Genomic DNA, 15,916 nt, shown 5'->3' on the forward strand with positions numbered 1-15,916 from the left:
CTGATCTGCACTGATCCCACAGGCAGTGCCCACAACTTGGTCAAAGAGCCTTCGCCCAAAGCCATGAGTCCCTGAAGGCAAACAGCCTCATTGCCCTCCTCCACAATTAACAGGAAGAGAAGGACTTCTCTTCAATCGCAACCAACAATAGCCACCAGACCTCCATTGTAGGCCCTGTTTTCTTCCTACCTTTCTGTTCTGTAGTATGTATTGCTCTATACCACTCATGAGGCAAACAGTTCTCAGACTGTTCAAGTCAGGTAAACCTACTCAAACTGGGCACAGCTTTCTGGGCTGGCCCCGTGTGAGGAAGGTTTGATTTTTGTCTCTGATGCTTTCAACACCAAGGGTCCCTGGCACCAACTGAAATTCATGAGGTCTTAGAGGTGATGCCCAAGCTCCATTTGCTTTGGGTGAAGGGTCAAAACATCTTCAGCATGACCCTGATTTCTATTTTTTCTTCTCCTTCAAAAACAGATCATAGACAGCGTCTCTTTGTTGCAGGAAAGACCAAATTCTCATGCATTCTCCATTGACAGGAGTTTGTGACACCACCTTGAGCTAAACAGCCTAGGACATACCTTTCAGGGGTGGAGCAGCTTCATCACGACAGCTCCAGATGGTGAAGAAACTGGTTGTCCGAGCTTAGGTACCCATTGGTAAAACAGCATGCAACATCTCACAGCTGGCACATGGTGTAAAAGACACCATCCCACTTAACCAGCTGGGCACCCTGCTCAGCCTCTGGCCTGAAAACTACATCCTCTTCCAAAATTATAAAAGACCCTGGTAAAATTTCTCCATTTCATTCACTACCCAGATCCAAGCGACCTCAACAAGTCCTCAAGGAAGCAAGAGGAAACTTCCAGGAAAGTGCTAAGCGAACCCAGTCTATGGCCCGGAGATTTTTAAATAATCAAAACCTGTAGATTTGCATGGGATCAGAATGTAGAGCAGCGTGCAAAAGGTAGGTCTAAACACCTCTCCATCACCTCACTGTAAAAATCTCCCCAAACCTTCCTTAATAAATGCACTTGGATGAAAAAAGATAAACCTTCTCTCCTCAAATTCTGCCTTCAGTACACATCATTTCAAATTAAAATCCCTTCACCGGCCTGTTTTTATTCCTTTGTCTATTTTTTCCCTAGCCACCAAACAACACCCCTTCAATAACAATCACCTTATCTCCTGTTTAAGCCAACCTAGAGGGAGCAGGTCCTACACTCTCCCAATCATTTGTTTCCTTTTTCCCAAATGATATAAAAATCTTCCTTTTCATTCTGGCCAATTGATTTTCAGGAGAAGTGAAGCTGTAACACATCAGTACTGACTCAAATAAGCAGCTCATTTGCTGCGTATTTTGACACCAACAATCACAAGAGGTTTATCCACTGGGGGTAAAAACAAGGTTCCTTTCAGAAGCAGATTTCATTTTCCACGAGAAAGGACAATGATCTGGGTTTTTCATTCCACCACATAACAATTATTTTTCCTTCCAAAGCCAGCTGTTTATAGTGATATGGTCCTGACCACACAGACCACTGTTTGCCTCACCCCACAGTGGACCAGCACACTCAGGAAGGAGTCTGGGATGTCCACTTGCATAGGCTCGACTGCCCTGCTAACAGGATACCTGAGTCCTCTAAGCAGCAGAACTGGTGGTTCTTACCCACATCTGATCGTGTGTGTGCATGTTTCCCCCATAGGAGGTTTTAAATTTAAAAAACTAGAGTAAATGTAATGGGAAGACCATCCAAGAAGGCAGGAACTTTCCCATATAGGTCCAGCCTTTGCTTATTTCCTACAGGTTTTCCTTCCTAAAAGTATAGCTGATACCAAGAATGGAAAAAGATCCCCCTCCTCAAAGGGGAGCACGACAACCTACAAAGACTCATAAATGAATGGTGCCTCTACCTTCGCCTCCACATGGAGCTGCACACACACCCACAAGCAATGATGAGAAGTCCTCAAGTTTTCAGGAAGCTGTGCTTCAGAAGTAGAAGGTAGCCCAGCCTAGAGAAGCTAAGGAAGGCTGCACATTCGCATGTAGGGCTATGTCCCTTTCTCAACAAAGTTGGCCTCCACATTCAGATTTCTAATTTTACTCCAATTCCATCTATTTGTAATCTGGGCCTAACATTAGTAAGCGTAAGGGTTGTATGAATGAAAGACTGATAACTCATTGTTTGGGTAGAGGGAGAAATGCAAATATATGCAGTTAAGTTGAAGCCATCCGTCATTCCCATTCTAGTATGAATTAGTTCTAATTGCTTTCTCCTAATCGCCACACTTGGATCTTCTGAAGGAAGGGCAATATTCATTAGGTAGGTTGGTAGCAAGAAATGCAGAAGCATGTAACACTCTAAGTCAACTTGAGGGGCTTGGGGCAGAATGATGGGAAAACACCTGTGAGGAGAAGAGAGGATATTAAGGGAAGAAGTGGAAACACCCAAGACAAACTTGGCCTATTTTGTGGGTGTTAATCCCTGAAAGTCTCAGACCACAGGACTCTTGCTCCCTGACTACAAGGCTCAGCCAAATGGCACTGCACTATCAGCTAGTTAGGTTTCTAGGAAGCAGCCCCCTTCACTTCTAAGGGGAAAATACCTCTAAAGTCCTAAAACACTAGATAAGGCAAGCATTTGACGGGAGTTAGACGCAGTCCGTAACCAGCTCTAATAGCTCAAAAGGAAGTGAGGACAAGAAAGAAGGCCAAATATAGACACACATCCAGGGCACGGACCCCCACAAATGCTATAGGTATTGAGGCCTAGAAAAAAAGCAAGCCAGGCATGATGGAGAGACGCAGAGCAGGCAACTGCTTTAGCTTCTTTCTCCCCAAATCCTCTCACCATTAGGAAAAAGGTAGCTGCAATCGAACTGTTCCCAAGGGATTCAAAAATCAATATGGGAAAGATGCAGCCCCATAAGAAAAAACAACACAAACACAAAATATTGTAATAAACCTCCCCAGGTAATCTGATCTATTTAACGAAAATGATCCATTCATCATTAACTCTTTGCTGTCAGCAATAAGTCAAACAAAAGAATGTCACACTGACTTTCAGCTTTCAATACCACATGGCGCTGGGTTCTTTGGAGGACAGGGTTCACGCTAACAGAGAGGCTGTGTGTGATATGCGATGCTTTCACACAGGGATCGTTCATGAACAGTGAATGCTTTCATGCTATCATATAATGGAAAATGAAATTCAGTTGACCAATGAAAAATGACCCTAAGAATTAATTCAGAAGGGCTTTTTACACTTGAGCACGAAGCTACAAAATGATGCTAAATATTAACTCCCCCTAGCACTTTCTCCCCTCCTGTCCTTTTGTGGGGTGGGGAGAAATAGGCCAGCTTTGACAAATGACCTGCAATGCTACAAAAATAAGCTCAGCCCAGAGTTCGGTCTTTCTTCAATACAAAATTCTTGAGTCCTACAGTATTAGTTGCAGAGGAAAAGGTAATTCACATGACCTAGAATAAAAGTGATGGATTCCGTGGGGGTGATTGCGATGCCACCCATCATCAGCTCTGTAACAGTATCTAGTTCTGTTGGAACAGGAGGAGAAACTGCAACATAGGTGCAGAACTCGTTGCAACTGGAGGAGCTCCAGTTCCCCCCCTGTGCAATCCCTGCAGAGTCTCCGGGATTGCTGTTTCCATGTCATTCTATTTCACATGCTACAGTTTAAAATTTCTATGAGCAAAGAGATCGTGCATCTGAACGCTAAACCGGAATAAAAATGTACAGGAGATACTAAGAATAGGACTGAAAACCTGCTAAGACTGAAATATAAAAATCCGCCACAGCCAACAAAATAAGGCTTCCAAGAAAAGGGGGTGGAGTGGCGATGAGCCGGCTCCCCAAGAAGGGCCTGGCTGCAAGAATCCCGCTTCGGCCACTAACGGGCTTTAGCCCAAACACGGAGTCTTTTTGAGGGGGCCGATCTGAATTTAGATTCAGAAAACAGCAGAAAATGTATGGATGTGGCCAAGAACACGGATCCCTGCAAGCCAAAAGGAAACGAGGCAGGGAGGGAAAGAGGGATGTAGGAGGAGAGAGGCACGAGAATGAACAACGGAGTCTCTCCCGTTTCTTGCGGGCATCTCAAAGGGGGTTATCGTCTGTGTGTTGGAAGGTAGGGGGTTGGCCTCCCAGGAAAGGGACGTTTGCAGGATTCCAGACCAGTGCCTTGGGGGGATTCTGAAGGGGCTGAAGACGTGTGCAGGGAACCACCAGGTTTCGGTGGCATCCATTCAGAGGAGGTTGGTGGTCCAAACTCGACTGCCCCAGTCCTCTGCCCGCATCACCAACCAGCAGGGCAATGACCTATGGTAAACTAGGTGCCCTATGAGTGAGAGTCGGGGGCCGCCGGTTTTCCCTCGCCGAGCCGACCACCCACCGACTCCGCGAGGCTAAACCCGCAGAAGGAAGTTCTCCCGGGGAGCCGGCCGCCGGGGGTCGGAGAGGACTTAGAAAGAGGGCACATTGAGCTCAGGTCCCTCCTAGCTGAGCAGGGCTGGCACTCCCCCGGGAGCACTGGGCTCCAAAAGCAAAAAAAAACGCCTCCCGCAAACTTTTCCACTGGGCGCTGGAGGGCCGGAGCTAGCCAAGAGGAGAGCCCGGGCCCGTGCGAGGTCGGTCCGGAGGCTGCCGGGCTCTCCCGCTCCCGGGAAGGAGCGGCTGCCCAAGCGGCGCCGACTTCAGGAGGTGGGGCTGCCGCCCTCGGCTCTCGGCGCCCTCGCGGGGTAAGTCCGGGCCCCGCGTCCCCGAGCGCCCCGAGACGCCGAGCCCCGCCAACCTGAGAATGGGTAGAGGCGGGCCGGGAGCAGCGGCTCCTCACCGCACCGGCCGGCCGGGGAAAGGGGCCGCGCCGGGGAGGCTGCCGGGCGGCGTGCGCTCACCTCGATCCTCCAGCCCGTCGCTGAACTGGCCGCTCTCGCTGATCCGCAGCTGCCGCTCCTCTTCGGGCTTGGGTGGCTCGCGAGCTGGGTTGCTCTGCGGGCCCGGGCCGGGGGCGGCTGCCAAGGGCGCGTGGCCCCGGGGCGGCGCCGGGACCGCGGGGCCCGAGGGGCTGCGGCGCTCGCTGCCCGCGGCCGGCTCCATGGCGCGGGGCGGCGGTTCCGGGCGGCGGCGACGAACGCGGCGAGGACTTGAGTCAGAAGTGCGGGGCGCCGCGGCTCGGAGCGGGCAGAGGGACGGACGGACCGCTGGAGAGGGAGGAAGGGAGAGGGAGGGTGCCGAGGAGCTGAGGTGCGCCGGCAGCAAGCTGGGCGGGGGTGTGGAGGAGCCGCACGGCTCGCGCGGCAGGAGGCAGAGGTTTGGGGCCGCACTGTCGCCGCCGCGCTCCGCCCACGGGGCAGGTGCCGGCGGCAGGGACCCGCCCCGAGGCCCCGGCGCCCGAGCCCGCTCCGGGAGGCCGGTGGGGAGGTAGGGAGGGATCCGGCCAGGCCAGACGCCCGGCGGCTCGCGGGAACGGCTGGCGGCCTGAAGAGGGTGTGACGGGAGACCTGCCCCACCCGCGCTGCGGGATGGGGTCCGGAGGGGACACGCTCGGACCGGATTTCTGCCGTCCGGGAAGGCAGTGGCCGCGCTCCGGCAGGAGAGAGCAGGCAGCACCCTAATTTGACATCTTTCTCCTCTGGAGCTGCGTGGGCTTCAGAGGCGGTGCAGGGTCTCCAGCTGGGCTACCAGCCTCACCGCCTATCCCGGGAAAACGAGGTTCACCTGTCGCCAAGACCTCCCGGCTCCGGCCTTCTAGGAGCTTTGATTCATTCCCCTCCTAATTTTTCTCTCTAGCACCAACTTAAGGGGACCAGGTAACCTTGGAACCACTGGTAGCTCTAGATGTTTGGACGTCAAGGTTCCCCCATTGCGACTCTCCCTGGGCCTTTGTCCCGGCTACTCCCCTGCCAGCTCGCTACTTGCCCTCTGAGTATCCAAATGTTGACACTTCTTCAGGACTCGGATGGAAGCCTGCCTCCTACGAGAAGCTTCCCCTGGCTGTCCCAGAGCAGCCGATTGTCCCTGCTTTGACCGTGCGGAGCTAGTCGGGCAAAGCGAGATAACCACCTAGTTCACGCCAGGGCCCACGCCCGCTCTCTCGGAGCTCCAGGAGGTGCAGAAGCGGGAGAACCGGCCGTTTATCAGACTAAGCTTGAATTTAACGGTATCAACATCCAAAGTCCAGAGTTTAGATTTCATCTTTAGACGGCTATCAGTCTTCAAATTTAATGAGACCTTAAAATATCAGTTCCTCGCTTAAAGCCTGCCTACTTTATTGGAGCACCCTTTTTTGAGTAACTACTTCCTTTCTCATTCTCACTTTGCCTACCACCAAATTCAGAGTCCAATTTAAATGCCTTTGAGGTGCCATGGACACTAATAATGGGCAAAAGATCTCATTTTATTTTGCGTTGTCGTATTGGGATGAGATCTTCGGTCACCTTGGCCAATTCACTTTACCTTTCTGATCCTAATTTCTTTAATTACAAACTCAGAGCTGGAGGGCTAGATCATTTTAAATGCTCGTTCTTGCTAGGGAAAATGAGAGAAGGGGGAGGGGGCGGGGAGGAAAAAAATGAAGAGAAGGAAAATTGCTACAATTATTTGAATAAAACAATGAAAATTTCTACCTACCGGTCCTGATTCTGTCCTCGGAGGTAGACAGTCGTAGACATCCTTCAGATATTGCAGACCCCTTACCCTTACCCCATTATCCCAGTTGATTCCTCTGTCAATGGCTCAAACATTAGAATGACCTGGGGACCTTTAGGACAAGAAATACCTAGGGCTCTGCCCCTGCTAGAAATTTGATATCATAGATAATTAAATTGTTATGGTCTGGGAACTTGGTTTGGATATTTTTTAAAGCTCCCTTCCTATTCTAATAATCATTTGGGAAGTTATTTGTTTAAATGCTAATTATCTACAGCTCTTCAAGAATCTAATTCAGTAGATTCTGATGTCTGGCTAGGAATCTGCATTTGAATATCACACACACATACATATTTTGACGTAGGTTGTTCTGGGAGCACATTTGTAATTCTCACTACCTAACTGCTCTCCATTATGTGGACTGTCTAGCTCTGCCCCTGCATGCATCCACACACCCGTGCTCGTCTGTCTTTCTATCTTCCCCACACCCAAGGTTTGTGGTTCTCTCCACAAAGGAGCAAGAGTCATTGTTCTTTCCTCTGGTCCCTTGACCAATTCTCTACTCCAGCACTTCTGAAATGTGAATATGCAGATGCACGCCTGGGATTCTTGTTAAAATGCAGATTCTAACTCAGTAGGTCTGAAATAGAGGCTGAGATTTCTTACAAGCCTCCAGGTGCTGCTGAGTTGCTGATCTGAAGACCACACATGAAGAAGTAAGAATCTAGGAGTTATTTATTATTCATGAAATAAATACATTTTCCTTCAAGTTCCAGCTGCCCTTGTTCAGTAAGCCATTCTTGTCTCCTCCAGAAAGATTTCTCTGACTCCAGCTCCTTCTGGGCACTCTTTTTTTGTGAACTATAACTGTTCAATAATTCACTGCTCATTTCATGAGGCAAAGACTCTGGTGCTTGTGTGATGCCCGTTTTCACTCATCCACATCTATCTGGATGCCAAGGACACGGCTCTCCCCCAAACAATCTCTGCCGATTGACCGGGAGGTAACATTAGCTTCCATTCTTGGAGGACATACTGTGTACCAAGCACCTTGCTAACTTTTACGTGCATTGTCTTTGTTACTCAACAAAAACTATCCTCATTTCACAAAGGAAGAAATCAAGGTAAGTCTCCGATTTGAGCTCTAGCACTGCAGCCCACCGTGGTACCGCCCCCTAGGGGATATTTTGGAACTTGCAGGTGCTTTAATTTGTTATCCCAGGGATGGGCGGAGCTGGGCCACTGGCATTTAGTGGGGGAGGGTCAGGGATATGGAGGTCCTGCCCTGCACAGAAATTTGCTGCACAATGAAGACTGTTTGTGTCCCACATGGCTTTTATATGTCAGGCTGGTCATCTGGGTTAATTAAAATGTGCTCCTAATTATATTAGAATCCTAACTCTGTTTTAGGTGTAAACACAAAATATTTTGCACCACACTGAGTTTTCTGTAAATGCAACCACAAAGTCCAGGATAGATAGCTCTTTGTTCACTGCTGTGGAAAATCAGGACACTGAAGCCAGTTCCTTTCATGGCATCTGAATCAGCAATCAACACATCTTTCCCTGCCGAATGTATAACTGCCCCAGACCCCATAACTCCATATGTGTATATGAGGATTCTTATTTAGCTCTTATTTCAAAATGTCAAAAATAAAGAGTATATTGCATTCCCGAGTCTCGTCTTCTCTTACATTATAAACTTCTACACCTGATCACTTCTTTTTGACTTCTGAGGCAATTCTAACTAAACATTTATAAAAGCAAATATATACTAGGTATTTTTGGCTTTACTTTTACTCCCCTTATTATAATTAAGTCATTATATTGATGTTTTCGTGTGTAGTTATTACCTATGAAATCCATTTCATGATCACAATAGTCATACAAAATAATTGTTCTAAAAAAGCAGCTTTAGTTATTACAGCCCAAAAGAGCATAAGAAGACACATCTAAATGTAACATGGTGTTCTAGAAGATATCCCAGAACAGCAAAATAACATTGGGTAAAAATTAAGGATATCTGACTAAAGCATGGACCTCAGTTCATAATAATGTGTCAACGATTGTGCATTAGTTGGAGCAAATGTACCACAATAATGTAAGATGTCAATAATAGGGGAAACTGGGGGCGCCTGGGTGGCTTAGTCCGTTCAGCATCTGCCTTCTGCTCAGGTCATGATCCCAGGGTCCTAGGATGGAGCCCTGCATCGGGCATCCCTGCTTGTACTCCTCCTGCTTGTGCTCTCTCTCTGTGACAAATAAATTAAATCTTAAAAAGGAAATAATAGGGGAAATTGGGGGCAGCATTTATGGGAACTCTCTGTACCATCCTCTCAAGTTTTCTGCAAATCTAAAACTGCCCTAAAAAATAAATTCTATTAAAAAAAAAATAATAAAAGCTAAAACAAAGCAGCAGGAGGATAGGGGGAAATAAGAAGTCTGGAGTCTGGGAGGTAGGCACCCTAACCTTGAACTATAAATACCCATGGCAGAATAGAGACCATGGAAAGACAAAGTGCATGAGGTAACTTGGAAGCTTGAATATGGTCATCAAAAGAGCGATGTTCACAACAATGGTAAGAAAAAAAGACAATGGCAAGAATTAAACGAATATTCTAATCTTAAGCTTATTTCACTGGCTTTTACCAAAACATATTTTTAGTATATGTAAGAATTTAAGAAGTTTTGGAAATTTCGTGAAATCTGAAATTTTCAAATTATCAGTCTTCCACTGGGACATTTTAGAAGGGCACATTTGGGTAAGAGCATGTAGACATATATAACTTGACTGGTGAAAGGTAAGTTGAGATGCCTTTTATTTTTTTTTTCTTCTTATTGTTCCTTTTTACATTTTCAGTAAATTTGGATTCCCTAGTCCTAGAAATATACACAGGTAAGAGAAGAAAAGCCAAGGGCGCCTGGGTGGCTCAGTGGGTTAAGCCGCTGCCTTCGGCTCAGGTCATGATCCCAGGGTCCTGGGATCGAGTCCCGCATCAGGCTCTCTGCTCAGCGGGGAGCCTGCTTCCCTCTCTCTCTCTGCCTGCCTCTCTGCCTACTTGTGATCTCTGTCTGTCAAATAAATAAATAAAATCTTAAAAAAAAAAAAAAAAAAAAAGAGAAGAAAAGCCAAGAAACTAAAAGAAACAAATCAAGCAAGAAGAGCCTCCACAGGCCTAAAACTCACAGTGACTCCCCCTGGAGCCACCGCTGAGGGTCATGAGTCCTAGGAACACTCCCAATCTGGGTCCACTTAATACTCACAATCCTAGAAAGCAGGGGGATTATCAGCATCCCCATCTTAAACATAAGGAAACAGAGGTTCAGGCTAAAAACAATTGCCAACGACCCCAGTTGTGGAGCTCGCAGGACAGTGCTCTTAACCACAATACTGCAAGGCCACTACAGAAGAATCTAAAGGTGACCCAAAGGATGGCTTCTACACCTGGTTACACCATATCATATTTTAGATTAAAGACTACTTGTTTTATTTTATTATGCATGTAGACTTTGGAAACCCAACTACCAGCATATTATTCATCTTCTTCAAGTCTTGGAGAAATATACATGGCACTTAGAGCGACCATGCCTTGCAATAAATTGTCCCATGATGGAGTATCTAAACCCAGTGTCAAAGTCAACCCCGAACAGCATCTGTATAAAAGGACCCTGAGATCTTTGCTTGGAAAGTGGGAAATGTCTGTTCGTATATGTGCCTGCAGCTATGTCTGTTCAACTATAAACTCCCTTTCGCATTCAGAAATTATTACTGAGGGCGTGACTATGGAACCTTTCGAGAGGCACCATAATAGCGGGAAGCATTAGGAAGAGGCTTGGTGTGCAAAATATTGTCATATTAAGGCAGACGAAAGAATTGTTCAGTGTTAGCACTGCCTTTAAGGGACTTTGGTCCTAAGCAAGGATAACAGAGTTGTGCATTGCCCATCTTTGCCGTGTGCTTTCTTCAGCATGACCTTCACTCAGCCTGCACGTTACAATCTCCAGGGCTAGGGAGACCAACTTGTTCTGGTCTGCAGAGGATATTCCTGGTTTTAGCACTGAAAAATCTGGGAAGCCCTCTTGATCCCAGGAAAGTTGGGACAGTGGGTCACCCTACTGGGATGCTTTTAAAAATCTTGCCGTCCCAACTACATTGGGCTCCACAGGTGACTGCAGGCATCGTAGGAAAGGTCTGCCAGCTTGTCCATCCCTCCTTGTGCTGATCCGACTGCTGGCGTCTGTCGGACCAAGCTCCCCCTCTGGGCTCTTCAAACCACTGTTTCTGAGTGGCAGCAAGTAGCCCTTCCCTTCAGGAGGGCACTGGGCTTCTCATGCCAGCAGATGAGGCCCCAGGCCCACTCCCAGTGTTTTCAGAGCTGGCAGCAGTGTACCAGCCCAAGTACAATGATGAGGCCAGCCAGAACCATGACGGAGACGATCACCAAGCCATGATGGCCTGCTTTTTGAGGTTGGCAGCCCCCAGGGCCAGGCGGGTTTTGGAAGGACCCCCTCCACACCCAGGTGATTCCATGGTGTAGCCTAGGCTGAGCAAGCCTACTCAAAGACAGTGCTTCTCAGCTTCAGTGTGCACAGGAACCGCCTGGGGATCTTGGTAAAATGCAGACTGCAGTTCAATAGGCGTGGGGAGGACCCCCCCCCCAATTTTTTTTTTCATTTATAACAAGCTCCCAAGTGATGCCAGTGTTGCTGGTGCACAGTCCAACCCCTGAGAGGCAAGGGTCTGGCATGTACTTTGAAAGAAACTCCAATGTCGTCAAGAGGGAGGGAATGTGAGGATGAAAGGGGAAAATCAAATGACATACAAGTAACTCATGATATACAATACAGAGAGTGAGCAGGTTCTAGGATACATTCCTCTTTTGAATTCCTCAATGCTCAACATACACAGTGGGCCTTCAACACATAGAAAAGAGTACCTGGAAATGTTTCACAGGCGTGAGTGCTAGCAGTGGTTTGCAAGGGTGGGAGAGCAGCCCAGGAAAGGCCAGTGGTGAGCATGAAGATTCTGTGATCACATTAGCCACAACTTTGTAGAAATGCACACATCCACAATTCACCAAGTCATGGGTACCTCTGAGGGAAGAAGGGGACTGGGATTGGGATGGGGCATATCTAAGGGGCTTCTGGGTGCCTGGGACAGCTCTAGTTCTCCAGCTGGGTAGCACTTGCTCTTGCACTTAATAATTTATTAAGCCATGCATTTGACTTGTGTGGTTTTCAGCATCCGTGTTTTATTTTATAGTATAAGTATTGACCAGCAATTCTAACCAGAACAGCCAAATATATGGCGAGGGCTAGGTCTTCTCTGGCTAAAGCAGTTCGGACTGCACCTAGTCACAGGTTGCTAGGGGAGACTGCACGTGCAGGGGGAATGAGTCATCTCCCTCAGATCCACAGAATGTCAAAGATAGGGAAGAGTGATAGGGCATTAAAAAGAATAAAGTTAGCTGAATCTGATATGGGAAAAAAGGAGTTATATAAGCTAAACAAACAAACAAACAAAAAACTCCGTTACAGTTTCTTCACTCACGTGGGGAGAAGAAAAGTTAATGGCATCTACTCTCCCCTGATGCTCCTCCTACCCCTTTGACATTTTCAGAGCCCTGCACCCATGCATCCAACAGTCTCTGACATTCTCCAACTGAATAAGCCCCTCCAAATGTGTCCAGAAGCAGAACTCTTTATCTCCCCCCCCCCCAAACCTGTGCATCTTCAATCTCCCTTTATTGGCAAATTGCAGCACTGTCCATCCTGTCATTCTGAGACAGAATCTCGGCAATACCTCCTCTTGACTCCTCTTGACTTGACTTTTCCTCATCCCTTCCAAGCAGCAGGTGACTAACGTCTGTTGACTCTCCCTTCATAACACACCCTTATGTCATCCCACCTTCTCAATTACATTCCTACTCTTTTATGGCAGGACCCACCCACTCTTGCCTGTATTATTGCAAACGCCCCCCGGCCAGTCTGTCTTCCTGTGGTCCAGCTCTCCCAGTACCCTCCACACTCAGGTTACAGCACTTTCACCGGAAATCACTCCAGCCATGCTGCTCCTCCCTGCACTATTGCTATTGCATTATGGTGTAAGGAATGAAGGCTTAAATCTTTTGGATTGGTAGGGAAACCTCCTAACCTATATCCTGCCACCTTTCTCTCTTGTGGTATTGACCCCTGTCCATCCCTCCAGCCCCTATCTCTCCAACTGGGCAAGATTTCTTTGGCACCCCAAATTTTTCTGGATCACTCACTCATGCCTCTGTGCTTTTGCTCTTGCTATTGACTCTTTCTGAAAGAGTCTTCTGGACTCTCTCTCAATCCCAGCCAAATGCAGGGACACTCCAGTACCTTCTGCTCTTTCAAGAGTTGAGTTCTTTACAAGTCTTTGCTGACATATCCACCTGCTAAGGGGTTCTGATCTGTCCCTCTGCTTCTCTCCCTCTATTGATACCCTAATAACACTTTATTTCTCTAAACGTGTTTATATGCTAACTTCTTTCTGCCTTATGGGAAATTTCTTAAGGCAGGAACATAGTATGTTTATTCTAGTTTTTCAGGCATTTACCACCATGGATGCAGAGAGTTAAAGGGGGGTGGAGAGTGTTGAAGGAATAAATGAATAAACTCTTAGTTGCCCCCATTTTACCCATATATAATTGAGTTGACCAGATTATTTGTGATTGATTTCATGGCCAGCCACTAAAGCCATTCCCAAAAATTACATCTTCTTCCCACCCTCCTCCATCAGTAGGAAAAGAAAGAGAAATCTGTGTTCTGCCTCTTAAACTGCTAAAATGGAAGAACTCATAGAAAAAAAAAATGCCTAATTTGTACCATCCTCTTAAAGATGACAGACCACCCCTCCCATCCAGCTCTCAGTGCCAGATGCTATTAAGATTATTTGGTTTTAAACTTGGCAATTCCTCTTCCCAAAGCCTGTGCTATTGAGGTACATATTTGTAAATATTTTTGTTGAGGTTTAACGTACATGTAGAAGAGTACACGGATCTCAAGGTCAAAGCTCAAATTTCACAAACATAGAACCACTTCAATAAACAGAATATTATCAGTCCCCCAAAAGCTCCTCCATGGTCCCATTCCAGTTATTAACCCCCACATCAAGGGTATACTGAAATAGTTCCAATGCTGCTTTGATAGAAACTATTTTGTGAAAACTTTATGTATTTTTATGTTTTATATAAAAGAGTAAAATATGTTCATTGTAAAAAGTTAAAACAAAATAGAAGTGCAAAAATGTAGAAAGAATTGGCAAGAATTTCCCCCCATTAACCCTCTGACCAGATACACACGTGAACAAACACCCCATTCCCAAGGTTAAACACTTACAACGGTTTGGTGCATGTATCAGTGAAGACTATATAACAAGTAAGAGATAATTCTATTCAAAATGGATGAAACAATAAGACAATGTATTGACTCATAATTTATCTAATCATTTTCTGAATGAATGAATATTTAGGTTGTTTCCAACATTTTACTGTTACAATTATTGCCAGAGCCACCATTTCATTTTAAAATGTAAAGCAATTTTGAAAGTCCGGAGGTATGAAGGCTTTGGCATTTGTTTCCAGCCACTCAAATATGTCACCAAAGACTTGGTTTCTGTCACCCAGCTCTGCCTTCCAAGATACCAGTTTCATCTTTTTTTTTTTTTTTTAAAGATTTTATTTTTATTTATTTGACAGACAGAGATCACAAGCAGGCAGAGAAGCAGGCAGAGAGAAAGGAGGAAGCAGTCTTCCCGCTGAGCAGAGAGCCCCCATGCGGGGTTCGATCCCAGGACCCTGAGATCATGACCCGAGCCGAAGGCAGAGGCTTTAACCCACTGAGCCACCCAGGCGTTGCTACCAGTTCCATCTTAAGTGTGTCTCACTTCATGCTTGAAACATAACTGCCAAGAGAGCCACATGCTTCATCAGAGGGAAGTAGTGAAGGAAAGGAAAGAGGGAAGAGAGAGAGAAACTCAATGACCATGGAATGAACATCCTAGGCTTCATTCTGATTGGACCAAATATGGCCATCTGCTGATTTATGTCATCAAGAGCTGGGAAATGCCATGTATTGATTAAATCAGTTTACATTCGAATTGATCTGTGTCGCATAAAGGATGGAATTATCCTAGTTAGCTCTATGAATAGGACCAACCTCTAGAGATAGGCATGGAGTCAATTCTCTCTAAAGTGAGTAAATAGCTACTACACAATGGCGTATGGTTTGAATGGATGCTGGAATTATTTCACTACAGTGAACATTCTTTGAGACCTTTTTTTTTGTCTAAACATACACTTATATGCACATAAACAAATATATTCAATTTTTAACTTAAATGGGATCACATTATTCTGTAACTCACACTATTTTACAAATTTATTTATATATAAATCTACCTCAGTTTTTTGTGAGGTATTCCATCATATGGGTAAACAATTTGTTTAACCATTTCTCTAATTGGTGGACATTTAAATTGTTCTAAACATTTATTTTACAAAAATTCTATGATGATCATTTTATTCTGAACATCTTAAACAGACGATGTAATGGCCAAAATCCCAAGTAAACAACTTGACAAGTAAACAAGACAGTAAACAACAAGTGTTGGAGAGGATGTGGAGAAAGGGGAACCCTCTTACACTGTTGGTAGGAATGCAAGTTGGTGCAGCCATTTTGGAAAACGGTGTGGAGATTCCTTAAGATATTAAAAATAGAGCTACCTATGACCCTGCAATTGAACTACTGGGTATTTACCCCAAAGATACAGGTGTAGTGAAAAGAAGGGCCATCTGTGGAACATAAGGAATAACATGGAGGATATTAGGAGAAAGAAAGGAAAAGTGAATTGGGGAAAATTGGAGGGGGAAACCATGAAAGACTGGACTCTGAGAAACAAACTGAGGGTTTTGGAAGGGGGAGGGTGAATGGGCGAGCCTGGTGGTGGGTGTTAAGGAAGGCACCTATTGCATGGAGCACTGGGTGTGGTGCATAAACAACGAATCTTGGAACATTGAAAAAATAAAATTAAGTTTAAAAAATAAAAGAGAAAAATAATTCTTGAAAGACATTTTCAAATGATTTTCCTGTGTGTAAAGTTCATGAACACAAGAGGACACAATGTTATTTTTTTTTTTAAGATTTTTATTTATTTATTTGACAGACAGATCACAAGTCGGCAGAGAGGCAGGCAGAGAGAGAGGAGGAAGCAGGCTCCCCACTGAG

The 15,916-nt window shown here is 45.9% G+C and overlaps 1 protein-coding gene across 1 annotated transcript in view; it reads right to left on the reverse strand.

Annotated features, from left to right (window-relative positions):
• Positions 1–5,425, reverse strand: part of TMEM163 (transmembrane protein 163) — a 224,929-nt gene extending 219,504 nt beyond the window's left edge. The window contains exon 1 of the mRNA XM_059166703.1: positions 4,913–5,425. Within this exon, the coding sequence (XP_059022686.1) occupies positions 4,913–5,114 (202 nt within the window). The 5' untranslated portion in view covers positions 5,115–5,425. The remainder of the gene's footprint in view (positions 1–4,912) is intronic.
• Positions 5,426–15,916: the final 10,491 nt, after the last annotated feature.

Source organism: Mustela lutreola, chromosome 3 (genome assembly GCF_030435805.1).
Source record: "Mustela lutreola isolate mMusLut2 chromosome 3, mMusLut2.pri, whole genome shotgun sequence".
Taxonomy (NCBI): Eukaryota; Metazoa; Chordata; class Mammalia; order Carnivora; family Mustelidae; genus Mustela; species Mustela lutreola.